Genomic DNA, 14,419 nt, shown 5'->3' on the forward strand with positions numbered 1-14,419 from the left:
GTTCATTGAGCTACTAAGATCACTTGCTTCACAGATGAGCGAGGATCCACACATTTTCTGCCTTTAAGGAGCTCACAGTCTAGTGAGACAGGTACATTGCAAGCAGCATGATATGGGCAACACTAGAGAATTATGAGGGGCTGTGGGAACACAAAGTGTACGTTAAGGGAGTCAGAGAAAGCGAGATTTGGAGAAAGAATGAGACCTGTACTCAACAGGAACAGGTCACCTTTAATGAGGCGAGAAGGGGCAGCAGTCAGATGAGTGAGCTGCTGCGCTAAGTGGAGAAAAGAGGAGGTATACAGGCAACATAGATGCGGAAATACATTGTCTCGAGGGGGCTGTTTTTCTTCAAGATTGTTTGGGTTAGTTAACTTTTAACAACAAGGGCAAGGAATTCCTGAGGCCGGCTGAAGACTGGGACTGGCTGGGAGCTGGACCTAATCAATCTTAATGTCCATTCCTTCCTTCGAGGGGCGAGGGGGGGTCGGGGAGTTCTTTGTTCTGTATAGAATGCTGGGGAAGACCCCACCATTGGAGGGAGTTTTAACTCCAGGCTATTTTGAGCCGTGTAGCTTTCCTTCACAAAGGAGGACTATCTAACTCAGATTTGGGGTGGAGGTGGGGGCCGTGTGAGAGAGGACTTTGGAGGATGAAACATCTAAGCTAAGATGTAAAGGAAGAACAAGAGTTAGACCGTTCAGCGCCACAGGAGGGAGAGATCCTTGCACGTGGGCTTTGGAGTTCCCAAAGGAGGGGCACTGAGAGTTGGGCATTTAACAATAGAAAGTGTTCAGATGAGAAAGAAAGGGAAAAGAGCCCAAAGGAAAACCTGTAGGAGGGGACAGTGAACAGATCATTTCTGTTGGGAGTTGGGACATGAGAACAGTGTCCTTTATTGTATCACTGACTGTGTTCTCTTGTTAATTGTTTACCCCTGTATCTTACCACTGGAACTGAAAGCATCGTGCAGTCAGGTACTTTTATCTCTGTATTGTCCAGCACCTGACCAGGTTGAGAGTGGGTTTCTGAATTTGGGGAGAGTCAAGTGGTTTTAGATACAAGACTGGAAACCCCAGATTGTGCAGGGTTTATGCATGTTAGCGGAGAAGTTTGTGTTTTATTGCTTGGGAAGCAAGTGTTTGTCAGAGGCTTTTGTGATGCCACCAGAACTGTGTTTGAGGAAGATTAGACCGACCTTGGTATGTCAAAGATTCCAAGGGGAAAATGTGCAAGGCAGGGAGGTTGTTCAGAAGGCTTATCTTCCATAGTATTTTGAGAGACTAACCTTGTTCTTCTTGTAGCTTCTGTGCTGCAAAAGTCTTCAGTCATGTCCAACTCTGTGTGACCCCAGAGACGGCAACCCACCAGGCTCCCCCATCCCTGGGATTCTCCAGACAAGAACACTGGAGTGGGTTGCCATTTCCTTCTCCAATTCATGAAAGTGAAAAGTGAAAGTGAAGTCGCTCAGTCGTGTCCGACTCCTAGCGACCCCATGGACTGCAGCCTACCAGGCTCCTCCGTCCATGGGATTTTCCAGGCAAGAGTACTGGAGTGGGGTGCCATTGCCTTCTCCAGCAAGAGTCTTAGGAGATGATACATAATCTGAGTTTTGATGGTAGTTTTAGAAATGGGGAAGTGGGGCCAATAAGGGAGGGGGAAGAATTGATAAGAATTGTTTGTGCCTATCTGGATTTAAATAAAAGTGCTGTGGGAACTCAGCCTGAGAGAAGTTGTGTGGAAGGAGAGCTGTGTGGAGAAAAAGAGCTCTATTTTAGATGGGCTGAATTGGAAGTGGTGATGAATTGTCCACATAAAAATGTCAGTGGACACTTGGGGGATTACTCCAAGAGGCAGTATGGGATTGAGACTCCTGAGAGAGGCCAGGGCTGAAGTTGTCCCTGTAGAGGGGAGAGTTGAGGCCACAGGAGAGGAACTTGAGTCAGATTCTCATGTTCACTGCTACATCTGGGTGTGGGACTTCTCCCCATCCCTGCCAAGTCAGTCAGCCCCTGTCAGCATCTCTAGGGCAGGGAACCCTTACCTCCCAAATTCTCTATTGGGCCATCCCCACCCAAAGTAGAGAAGTATCCTCATATTTCAGGGGATTACAAAAACTGCCATATAGTTTACATACGATACAGTATCCAGATCTTAAGTGTGCAGTTTGATAGTTTTGACAGTTTGTAGTCTTGTAACCACCACCCAAAACAAGCTATAGGAACATTTTCTTTATTCCAGACAGTTCCCTTATGTCCCAGTCCCCCAGAAAATAGAAATACCTGACTTCCTGATTTCTATCACTATAGATTAATTTTTCTCGTTCTTCATTGTATATCTTTATGCACAATATAGGAAACACACCGATACACTCCTTGCTGCACCCCACGCGAGCCACGCATAAGCACGCATACTGACCATTTTGTTCCTTGCGAGAGGCTTTGGACCACGGTCACGAGCTATCAAAGTTTTGCTCTTAGGTGCACATATTCTGTGCTAACTTATCTTCTCTTCAACCCTAAAATTGTACCACAAGTGAAATATTTTACTCAAGTGAAGTATTTTACATCTTTAATATCCTTGGAGCTAAAATGAAGAATTAGAAAGATTTAATTGTCCAACCTGTATGAGAGTTTTATTTCCCTCTAGGGACCCTAGAATATTGGAAATTGGGGACATACATTTTAAAACAGAACTATGTTTATATAGCTTAATTTTCAGTTGTGGCCCATCCCTGCTGGGCATCAAAGGACTTGGCTTTCCAAGTTACATGCCAGCAGAGCACGAGGAGGTGGTGGACTGGTGACAGCAGAGGCAGCCTGGAGCTGCTGGCCAGGAGCTCCCAAGAGCTGAGATGCTGATGGTGGCAGTTCTGAGTTGAGAGCAGAGGCTTCAGTCCCCTGGGCCAGCCAGAGGTCAGGGAAATGAAAGCAAAGCTGGGTCCAGAGCTTGGGCATATCCAGGAACCCATGTCAGGAGCAGAAGGTGGGGCACAAGCCTGGCTTAGCACCTCATCAGTATTTGTTTTATGGTTCTATATAAAAGTTCGATATCAAATTATTCTTAGGACCTAAATGGTGGAGCCAAGAACCTCTCATACCCTTCAGAGTTTGGAGCAGGAATTCCCTGGTGGTCCAGTGACTAGGACTCCATGTTTCCACTGGCGGGGGCACAGGTTTGATCCTGAGTCAGGGACCTACGATGCCTCCTGATGCTCAGTGTAGCCAAAAAAAAGAAACAAAAACGAGTGTGGAGTTGCGCTGGAAGGGCTGTTAGCTGTGTCCAGTCCTCTGCCTGCCCAGTCCAGTGGCGCTTCTCACTGTGGCTTACAGGGCTGCGTCTTCTCTCAGGAGTGTGCTGTTAGGGGCAGGACAGTGCACACCCTCCTGAGGTTTGCCAGCAGGTGAGGCAGATCTTGCCTGACAAGTGGGAGTGCACCCTTTGGGAAGGAGAGATGTCAGAAGGAGTTGATTCCTGGGGCTAGACTAGGTTTTTACCTGAAAGCCCAGAGACAGTGTGTTAGCTAGTGAATGAAGAGATGGAGGTTGTCATGGGGAGAAGCAGATGGGAGGGTGAGGATGGACTCTGAGTGATCAACCAGGTATGTTAGGAGCCCGCTTTTAGGTTGGCTTCATGAAGTTTGGGGACTGGACACAGAGTCCATCCCCATTCCCTGATGCTCACCGCCTCCAAAATGGCCTGAGATCAGGACTTTCAGAGGCAGAGGACCTGGGGGGATGAGTTGGGAGGTCCTTTAGGAGGGCTCTGTGTGTGGCATCTAGGTGTATGGCATTAGGTCAGGATAGGCCCATTGGTGAAGGCAGGAATGGTGACTAGTAATAATGTATTGGTTAAACACGTGCTGACTGAGCATTGGTCTGCATCAGAAATCCTGGGCACCATGTGGGGGTACTGCAGTGAACAGAAGGGCAAGGCCCCCACTCTTATGAGCCATGCATTCCACTATGAGGAGACTGATGATAAAAATAAGCAAATGAGTGAGTACAGGTGAAGACAATGAACTCATACTTCACAAGGATCACCCTGACTGCCATGTGAAGTTTAGACTATAGGGAGAAAGCAGAAGCAAAAAGCCCAGTTGGCAAGTACTGTGTCCTTGGGAGAGAGATGCTAGTACTTTGGTCTAGAATGCTAGTACTTTGCTAGCCCCCTGGAGATGGGCTTGGAATATATATATTTAGGTGTTGTTGCTTAGTCACTAAGTCATGTCCGACTCTTTTGGGACCCCATGGACTATAACCCACCAGGCTCCTCTGTCCATGGGTTTTCCAGGCAAGAATACTAGAGTGGCTTGGCATTTCCTTCGCCAGGGGATCTTCCCGACCCAGGGCTCAAACCTGCATCTCCTACATTGGCAGGCAGATTCTTTACTATGAAGCCACCTGGGAAGCCCAATATATTGAGGTTGTAGAGCTAATAGAAGGGAGCTAATGGGAGGGAAATGAGGGATTAGACATGTGACCTCGAGTAACTTGGTGGATAATGGTGCTGTTTATTGAGACAGGGAAGACTAAAAGACAAGAAGATATTGGAGATGTGGGCTTGTGTAATTTAAACCTTCTTTTCTGGCTACATTATACTTGAGCTACCTATCAGGCATCCACATGGAGCCTGGAGCTCAGTGGAGAGGTCAAGTAGAGGCTATGATTTGGGAGTCATTGGTATACAGGGGGTATTCCAGGGACTGGATGAATCCCCTAGACTCTAGGGGAGTGGTGGTTGTCAACTAACGGTGACTTTGCCCTTCTTGCAGGGGACGTTTGGTGACGTCTGGAAACATTTATAATTGGAGGGTGGGAGTTGGTACTGGCTTCTGCTGGAAGGGGCTGGGGATCCTGCTAAACATCCCGTGGTGCACAGGTCAGCCCCACCACCAAGAATTACCTGGCCTCGCATGTCAGTGGTACCAAGGCTGAGAAGCTCTGTCCCAGAGTGAGAGTGTAGGTAGAGAAGAGAGGAGATGACTGTGTCTGAGGGTGTGCTCATGGGGAGAGTTGGAGCCATCTGAGAGGGAAGTGGGAAGCCTAGAGAGTGGGGGGTCCTGGGAGCGGAGAGTGTTTGGGGAAGGAGGCATTCAAGTGGGTTACAGAGGAATGACTAAATGGATTAGGCAGGAGGAGTATTTGTGATGACCTTGATAAGAGCAGTTTCTGTGGTTTGGGGTTAGAAGTTCCAGGGAAGAAATTTGTACCAATAGCTAAAAGTTACCGAGCCCTTCCTCCCTGCTCAGAATGTCTTCCGTGTGTAATTTCATTGATCCACACACAACAAGTACTATTATCCTTGTTCTACAGAAATGGCAATACTATTTTTACCCCCATTTAACAGAGGCAGAAACTGAGGCACAAAAAGGCTAATTATTCCCTGAGGTCAGGCAGCCAAGAATAAGTGGCACAACAGGCGTTCAGTCTAGAGTTCAGAGGTGAGGAAGTGGAGGCCGTGTAGACATATCCCTTTTGAAAGGTCTCAGGTGACAAAGGGAACAGAGACAGGCACGGAGGATGCTGGGAATGACCTACATGGAGACCGAAACTGATGGTGTTGGAGGGGAGGCCGAGAACTGAGGTGCTGGAGGAGGCGAGAAGGTTCAGGGCCCAAGACGAGGGGTTAGCCTTTCTGGGGAGCATCGTATTGGCAATTCTGAAGTGGCCCCTAACTGTCCACTTGAGCAAGATTGTCCCTGGACTTGACTGGCCTGCAGAGGTCTGCTGGCTGCTCCTGGTCGCTCCCACCCCGGCTAAAAGGTAACCTCCTTGCAGGAAGCTTCTGCACAGGCCTTCTCCCCTCAGTGTCCGGGGGCAGCAGAGACTGTTGTGCCCAGGAACCAAGAGCAGCCCTGTAAGCAGGAGCCACAGCCCAGGCTGGCCGGGCAGTTCTATCAGTACCAGTGAGCGATGTGCCACCTTCCACGAAGCACCACGATCTTTACAATAAGCCCACAAGGCCCCTCACAAGGGACCTGCACCAGCCTCCCCAGGGTCTCCGTCATCACTCTCTTCCCACTGTCGTCACCCCAGGCTCCTTTGGAAACCTCAGGTGCTAAGTTCCCTCCTGCTCTCAGGAGTGTCCCCACCTCCTTCATCCTCTCTCCCTCCTCCACCTGCCTAAGTCTTGCCTAACCTCCTGTCTCAGCAATCACATCTCAGACAGCCCTTCTCTGACCACCCATCCCCTGACTAGGCGAGGCCCTCCTGTTGGCACCTCCTGTGACACTGGATGCTGACCCTTTTATAATGCTTTCCCTGCTTAACGAAGTATTTTTTGGTCCAATGTCTGCATTCCACGCTTGACTGTAATCTTCATGAGGGTGGGTCTAGTTGACCACAGTTATTTCCAGTGCCTGGCATGTAGTAGGTGTTCAGTGATGATTTACTGAAAGAAGAAATGAATTGGTGACTGTTTTACAACCTGTTTTATTCAGATATGTTGTGTGCAATGTTTATCTCCCCTACACACATTTCACTTTAAGTTTTTGAAGTTTCCTTGATCACTTTGGTGATTATTTTCACCTTTGTTTGAACACATGTTAAGAAAGTTTAATTATCTTACTTAGTAGTCCTTCATCTAAAATAGAAAGATGTACTAAGCTTTTGGGCTTCCCTGATAGCTCAGTTGGTAAAGAATTTGCCTGAAATGCAGGAGACTGTGGTTCAATTCCTGGGTTGGGAAGATCCCTTGGAGAAGGAATAGGCTACCCACGCCAGTATTCTTGGGCTTCCCTTGTGGCTCAGCTGCTAAAGAATCCACCTGCAATGCGGGAGACCTGGGTTCGATCCCTGGGTTGGGAAGATCCCCTGGAAAAGGGAAAGGCTACCCACTCAATAATATTCTGGCCTGGAGAATTCCATGGACTGAATAGTCCATGGGGTCGCAAAGAGTCGGACACAACTGAGCGACTTTCACTTCACTGAGCTTTTATTAATACGTTATGGATTCTTTCCTGTAGGATGACCGGTTTGGTTTTGTGTGAACCAACAGAGCTTTATAACATCTTGAATCAGGTCACAAAACTATCCAGATTAACTGAACCCAACTACCTCTGTTTATTGGGTGAGTACTTTATTTATGGGTGTGGAGGTCTTAGCTGTGGCAGGTGGGGTCTTCCGTGGCGGTGGGCAGACTCTAGTTGTAGTGTGAGGGCTTAGTGGTTCCACAGCATGTGGAATCTTAGGGATCGAACCTGCACCCCCTGCTTTGGAAGAGGGCTTCTTAACCACTGGACCACCAGGGAAGTCCCAGTTTCACTTGTTTTTAAGCCAGATAGACCATGTCTCTGACCTTTGCTCAAGACTATGCGATGAAGATTCACTTATGTTGTTGCATGGAGCTAGAGTGTAGTTAGTTCATTTTTGTTATTAGATCATTAAATTCTGATTTAATGATCTAATTTAATCGGTAGTGTACTATTGCAATAGGGAGGAGCCCAGAGTGAACAGGACTCCAGTTTGCACAGAGGCCTTTGCGATGGAGAATGAGGGAGTAGAGAAGGGGAATGTGGGGCTCAGAGTCAGGGAAGTGAAAACTACGAACTGGGTGGGAGTTGGACCATGTGAGACCCAAGGGGGCTCGCTAACTGGTGCTTATCGAAGCTAGGCTCTACCCTCCTCAGAGGCGGGGGCAGGGGCCCTGTCTTCAGGTGCCAGCTGGAGCAAGCAGTAAGTTCTTTGGCGGCCTTGAGTGTCCTCAGGCAGACACTTCACAAGGGCTGGAGTCAGCCTTGGAGGTACTCTTGAGCTGTATCTGAAGGTAAAGATGTCTTCAGATGTAGTTTTTTTCCCCCATTGATTTCTAAGTTCTTTACAAATTCTGGATACAAGATTTTGTTGGTTATTTGTATTAGAGCTATTATCTCTGTTTCTGGCTCATCGTTTTACTTTAACGTATTTTAGTGCTCTCATTGGTCACGTGTTCCTTTGCGAAAGCAGTTACTCATTCGATGCTTTTCCTTTTCAGATGTGCGGTCCAAACGGGAGTATGATGAAAGCCACGTGATTACAGCACTCCTTGTGAAGAAGGTATACTGACAAGAGTCCGCACGTGGGGCGGACGGGCTACCTTACTGGAGGGCCGGAAGAATGGGAGGGTTTATCCGAGGTCCAGGAGGGACACCTCCTACTGGACACCGTGGGCGGCAGGGGCAGGACCCCGTGTGTCCACCACAAGGGTCTCTGACACTGTCACATACTCCCTGAGGCCTCTCCCTGTCCCCCATGGTCAACAGCTTCATTAAGAAATGTTTATTTAATTCTTTGATGTGCCAGGCAATGTTATGAACCCTGGGGTTGTGACTTTTGCCCATTCAGGCCTGTCTGCTTACTTCCCTCTTCACGGCAGATTTTGGATTTGGTCTCCATCACCCACACCCTTCTCCAGAGGATGTCAGTAGTTCCAGTGGCCGCAGCTGCTCTCTCAGCACCTGTGCCAGGGCTCCTAATCAGCTGTGGGCTGGTCACTAGACCACTGTTCTTTGGCCAGGGTATCGTCTCTGGTCCAGTCAGCCGTGGACAGCTTCTCCCAGGGGGGACCATGGGTGTGGAAGACTCTTGGAACGTGGCAGCCTCTCTGGTCCACTCTCAGGGCTTCCGGGCCTGTGTGTAGTCAAGGAAGGGGGAGCTGTCCCACCTGGGCTCCTCCCAGTGCTGGTGTGCAGGGCGTGTGGGCTCAGTCTAACCCACCCGCCAACAGGCTTCTCCGGTGGTTTCTTTAGAGGGCAGGCAAATATCTAATCCCGGAGTCTGTGGATCTGGAGTGTGTGGAATACTGTGTGGTATACGATAACAACACCATCTCCCTGGAGCTAATGCTGAAAGACGACAGCACTGATGACGGCAAGCACAGTGAGTCTTTACCAGAGCAGCAGGACGAAGAGTTAAGCTACTGAGCGCCTTTGCCACATGTCGGGAGCTCTGCCTGGGCCACCTCTACAGAGCAGCCCTATGGGCATGGCAGTGTCAGAACCTGGGAAGGGTCTGGGTTGTTTCCTTCTTTGCAAGGTGACAAGTGAGCCTGCCATGGTTTCATGGATGCTGGCACAAGGCCTGAGGCTCCTGGCTCAGAGATAAAAGACTTTATTTCTCAGAGCAATAAAAGTGGCCAGAAGACAGTGGGTGGTGGTGTTAGAGACCTCTGAGCTTAGGGGGCCTAAATCTTTTCTAACAAACATGCAGAAAGCCTGCCTGCCCTTGACTCTGGAGGGAGGAACTGTCTCTATTATCCGAGGCTGTTTATTACACAGATATCCTTGAAAAGCCAGCGCCTTTGTTCAGAGGACATGTAGAAACACGAAAGGCCGTGGAGAGTGGTCTCCTAGTAAGTAACGTCTCTGTTTTATAGGGGAGGAAACTGGAGTCCAGGAAGGTGAAATAAGTCGTTCCCCATGTCTGGGACCGTGGGTTTCTACTGCTATGTAACAAATTACCCCCAAAGTCAATAGTTTAATACCATAGTTGTCTGCTTGTTTCTGTGGCATTCGGGAGCACTTAGCTGGGAGATTCTTGCCTATCCTGAGGCTGTAGACATGACGTCAGCCAGGCTGCTGTCCCGAGAAGGTGAGATGGGGCCAGGATGACATGCCTCCGAGATGGTCACTCCCGTGGGAATAGCCAGGAGTCCTCTGTTCCTCACTGCACGAACTTATGCAGAGGGCTGCTTAGACGGCCTCACGACAGGGCAGCTGGTTTCCCCAGAGGGAATGGGCCAAGACAGAGGGAGAGAAGGGGACAGCTACGCGCCTATTTATGACCTGGTCTTGAGATGGAAATACTAGGTCACATTCTGTTCATTAGAAGCAAGTCACTGAGTACAGCCCACCCCTGCAGGCTGCTGCTGCTGCTGCTAAGTCGCTTCAGTCGTGTCCGATTCTGTGTGACCCCATAGACGGCAGCCCACCAGGCTCCCCTGTCCCTGGGATTCTCCAGGCAAGAACACTGGAGCGGGTTGCCATTTCCTTCTCCAACCCCTACAGGAGAGGGGAATTAAACTAAAGGGAAGCATTTGAAAGCGTTTGTGGGAAGAGTTTTTAAACCACCACACCTAGTAAGTGGTGGGGCCAGGATTCAAACCCGAGTGATCCTGGAGAACAGTCACTTCATCCTCGAGCTGGACCTCGGCCAGTTCCAGTCTGCTTCACTGAGGCTCCACTGCATTCTCCATTCAGCCCCTGCTTTGGGCTGACCACGCGTTGCTGCTGCCTGCTGGCTCAGTGACCGATAGGGGTGGATGAGTTCCATGGGCTGGGCACTCATACCAGTGGCCACTGGGTGGCGTTAGGCTTCCGCCTGTAATAACACCAGTTTTCCCAGGAGGCCCTTAGCCAGGAAATTGTCCCCTCTTTGCTACACTCGTCCCTGGTCTGCAATCCTAGGATTGTCGGCTGAACCCTGAAGTCCTAGGAAATGGTGGTCGGTGAAAACAATCCCCTCTACACTCTGTACCTGACCTCACTTTAGCACTACGGAGTCGCCATCCTTACTCAGTAAGAAATCACAATCACAGAACAACAAATCCCAAAACCACACTCTGATGATTTGCTTACTCGGGGAAGGTTGCACAGTCAGGGACGACTGCAGTGGCCAGTGGCTTGACGGCCACAGTGTTCTTTGTTTACTGATATGGCAAGCAACATTCTTTTCCATAGTATATACTAGAGAGAAGTTGAACATGTGCACACAAAACCTTGTACATGGGTGTTCCTGGCAGTCTGATAATAGCCACAAAATGGGAACACCTGAAATAGTCATCAACAGATCAGTGGATAAACCAGACATGGAGAGCCACACAGAGGAATATTATTCAGCTGTGAAAAAGGATGGAGTGCTGACACTGGCTGCAACATAGATGAACTTTGACAACATCATGCCCAGTGAAAGAAACCAGACACAGAACGCCACATTTATACAATTCCATTTCTATAAAATGTCCAAAATAGGTCGAGCTGTAAGAAATTAGGTTAGTGGTTGCTTAGAGCTGAATGTTTGCAGGGAAGTGAGAAATGAAACCCCCTAACTGGTACATGGTTTCTCTTGGAGGTGATTAAAATGTTCTGAAATTGACCGCAGTGATGGTTGCATAACTGGGAATACATTAAAAATGTTAATTTATATACTTTAAATGAATGAATTGTGTGGTATATCATTTATGATATTGTATATACATATATGTGGCTCAGCTGGTAAAGAATCCACCTGAAATGTGGGAGACCTGGGTTGGGAAGATCCCCCGCAGAAGGGAAAGGCTACCCACACCGGTGTTGGCCTGGAGAATTCCATGAGTATAGTCTGTGTGGTCACAGAGTCAGACATGACCCAGCGACTGTCGCTTTCATAGGCACGCGCACACTTCACTTGTCTTGGATCGTCCTTCCTTGCAACAGTATGGAAACGAAAAGGAAATCTTGGAGTTTACAGACAAAGATCAGCTTACTCGGTGGTGAATCGCTTTTTAAATTTTAATTGTAGCTTTCATCTCTATTTATATTCACTTCAGTTTCCTCGATAATTGTTTTCCAGAGTGGAGTGCCTGCCCACTGGGCCTCTATGCACACGATGAGCACAGAGGGGACAGTCATCTCTTTGGTCTCTGCTCTTAGGAATAGTGCTTGGAGCGGCTGTTGAGTGTGGCAGAGCCCTGACCCACCTCACGCGCCACCCCGTCCTTATCCTGAGAGGAGGCTACGAGCTCTTCTCGGCCATGTATCACTTCTTCCGGACACAGAAGATCATCTGGATGCCTCAGGCAAGCTGCGCACCGAGCACAGGCAGGCTCGGGCGGGAGTGGGGCCTTTCCCTGGGGGCCGAAGGGGTCGAGAGCAGGGCTGGAGAAGCAGGAGACAGATGACGTGGAAAAGGTGGAAGAGGTGTTGACGGAGGCTTGGGAATGAACTCGGGCAGCCAGGAGGTGCAGTCCAGTCCAGTGTGATGAATTATAAGTGCCAGATGGAGGCAGAGCCAGTGTGGCGTTTCATCAATGAGGCCGGTTTAGAGAGCAGGGATCCGCGGCGGGGGTTCTGGGTGATGGGCCGTGGTCAAAGCCACACAGGCGGGGCCATCCTTAGCCGTCTGGCCTCACGAACCCTGGCTGGGTCCAGAGAATACAACGAAAGGGTGAGAGAGCAGCCCCTGCCTACAAGGATTCCTTTGTCTAGTGGGGGAGACCAGGGCTGTGACAAGGTGTGGCCGAGGTGTTACACAAGGTGTCCGGAGCCAAACCAGAGGGTGAATAAGGTGAGCACTGGGATGCAGTGACAGGCAGACAGGGGCACTCCCTGCGGGGATTTCATAGCATCCGGTTTCTTGAAGAGTCAGGAGTGAAGTGGAATGTGGACCTGCAGGGGTCTCATTCTTTCTAGCGATTACTTCAGCTGTGCTGTCACTCGCCGTGGGCAGCATCATGGGCCGATAACATACTTTCCAACCACTCTCGGTTATGAAAAATTTCAGTTTCATCATATTATAAAACAACTGGAGAAGTGTGCCTAAGAACTGGAATTTGGTGATAGTAAGGAGTTCCACCTGATGCGAAGAGCTGACTCATTGGAAAAGACCCTGATGCTGGGAAAGATTGAGGGCAAGAGAAGGGGACGACAGAGGATGAGAGGGTTGGATGGCATCACCGACTCGATGGACATGAGTCTGAGCAAGCTCTGGGAGTTGGTGATGGACAGGGAAGCCTGGTGTGCTGCAGTCCACGGGGTCACAAAGAGTCGGACATGACTGAGCGACTGAACAGCAAGGAATTATTATTATATATTTTTTAAGGTTGTGATGACATTATTATGGCTACATTTCTGAAAACGCGAGTCTCTATCTTTTAGAGATACATAATGAGATATTTATAATTAAAATAACATGATGTCTAGAATGTCCTTCAAAATAATCTGGGGAGGGTCGGGAAGTTGGAAGTACATATGAAACAAAATGGGCCATTAGTTGATAATGAATGCTTGCTGAAGGGTGAGAGATCCAGAGGTTTGTTACGTTATTCTCTCTACTTTTGAAATAATTTTTTAAAAGGGAATAAAACAGTCCAGTACAGGCTAGACTAGTTTAGCCTCAACCCAGGTCTTCTTTCTTCTCCCTTCCTGGAGTTGGGCAGCTTTCCATTGTCTGTGGGCTCGGGACTGGGAATGGGGAGGAGTGTATGATAGCTTCAGGGATACCTCCTTACTTCCCCTTTTCCGGTCCTGGTCCCTTTGGTGCTGGGGGTCCGGGTGGGCCCTGTCTTGTGTGACTGGCTGCTTATCAGTGGTGGGGACGTGCTTTCTTCTCATTTTGCCCCGCCTGGTTCTGTGTGCCACAGATGATGGCCTTTGAGGCTGGTTTCCTTTCCATCTGTTACCAAGGATCCTTCAGAGAGAGCCAGCTGAGAATTCCTGACAGGAATGCCCCCAGGTCCCTTCCCTTCCCTTGGCAGCTCACGACCTCCCACCCCATCCACATTCCTTCACCTGAAGCCCAGAATGAGCCCCCGGAGGGTGTGATGATGGGAATGAGGCTGCTCCTGGCCTTGCTGGCACGGCTGCTCCAGCCAGCCCGTGTGAAAAGGCGGGGACCCACGCCTGGGGTCATACCTGTTCCCAAACACAGGGTATGCGTGTGACGCTCTCCAGGGCACTTCCTCACCTTCCGCTGAGCTGTGATTCTTAGCTCAGCAGCTGTACAGCCAGTCTTCCCGGGCCCCCCAGGCACCCCTCTTTTCTCCCAGAGGAGCGTCCTTACTGGCTTTGCAGGGACGAAAGAGGGCCTTTCTTGTCTGCAAACATGACATGCTCATAACTCACCTTCTTTCTTTTTCTTTTTTTTAATATTCACTTTTGGCTGCAGTGGTCTTTGCTGCTGTGCATGGGCGGAGAGCAGGGGCTGCTCTTGTTGCGGTGCTTGGGCCTCTCATTGCAGGGGCTTCTCTTTTTGCGGAGCACGGGCTTCAGTAGTTGCAGTGCATGGGCTTAGTTATCCCGTGGCACGTGGGATCTTCCCAGATCAGGGATCAAACCCTTGTCCTCACCATTGGCAGGCAGATTCTTAACCACTGGATCACCACAAAAGCCCCTTTATTTTCTTTTAAAGCTTTAGGAAGTTGGAATTGGCATAGGTTAAAACAGCACATACTTAGAATGTACAGTTCGGTCAGTTCTGACGTGTATACCCCTGAGACTGGTCCTTGCCCCATCTTCTTAGGTAGTTTGGGAAGAGGGATGGGGTGGTATCTAGTAGGGCCTGGACAGGTGAGTTCTATGCTGCTTGTTCGAGGCCCTCGTAGGATGTACGTTCCTAGATTGGCTTCTCCCTACTTCGGGACTTTTGTTACTAATTCAGGGGCAAGAATGAAAGCCCCACTCCCTTCCTGTTATGTGTTTTGACACGTTATGAAGCAGACGTGTCTCTGCTGCTCCCCAAGGAAC

General features: G+C 49.3%; 1 protein-coding gene across 37 annotated transcripts in view; it reads left to right on the plus strand.

Annotated features, from left to right (window-relative positions):
- The window catches only part of STYXL1 (serine/threonine/tyrosine interacting like 1), a 32,755-nt gene that overhangs the window by 1,971 nt on the left and 16,365 nt on the right, over nt 1–14,419 (plus strand). For 8 of the 37 annotated variants that reach the window (XR_015154406.1, XR_015154404.1, XM_086374443.1 and 5 more), the window contains exons 2-5: nt 6,968–7,071; nt 7,975–8,036; nt 8,729–8,858; nt 11,609–11,754. Coding sequence is in view for 33 of the 37 variants with exons in the window: in XM_086374440.1 (XP_086230566.1) it covers nt 6,968–7,071; nt 7,975–8,036; nt 8,729–8,858; nt 11,609–11,754 (442 nt within the window). In the remaining 4 variants the exon portion in view is untranslated. Of the gene's footprint in view, nt 1–6,967; nt 7,072–7,974; nt 8,037–8,728; nt 8,859–11,346; nt 11,449–11,608; nt 11,755–14,419 lie in introns of all 37 variants that reach the window. The other 29 variants (XM_086374468.1, XM_086374458.1, XM_086374469.1 and 26 more) reach the window with 8 other exon arrangements.

Source organism: Bos grunniens, chromosome 25, assembly GCF_055505025.1.
Source record: "Bos grunniens cultivar Pamir isolate PY7600 chromosome 25, Bosgru_T2T1.0, whole genome shotgun sequence".
Lineage (NCBI taxonomy): Eukaryota > Metazoa > Chordata > Mammalia > Artiodactyla > Bovidae > Bos > Bos grunniens.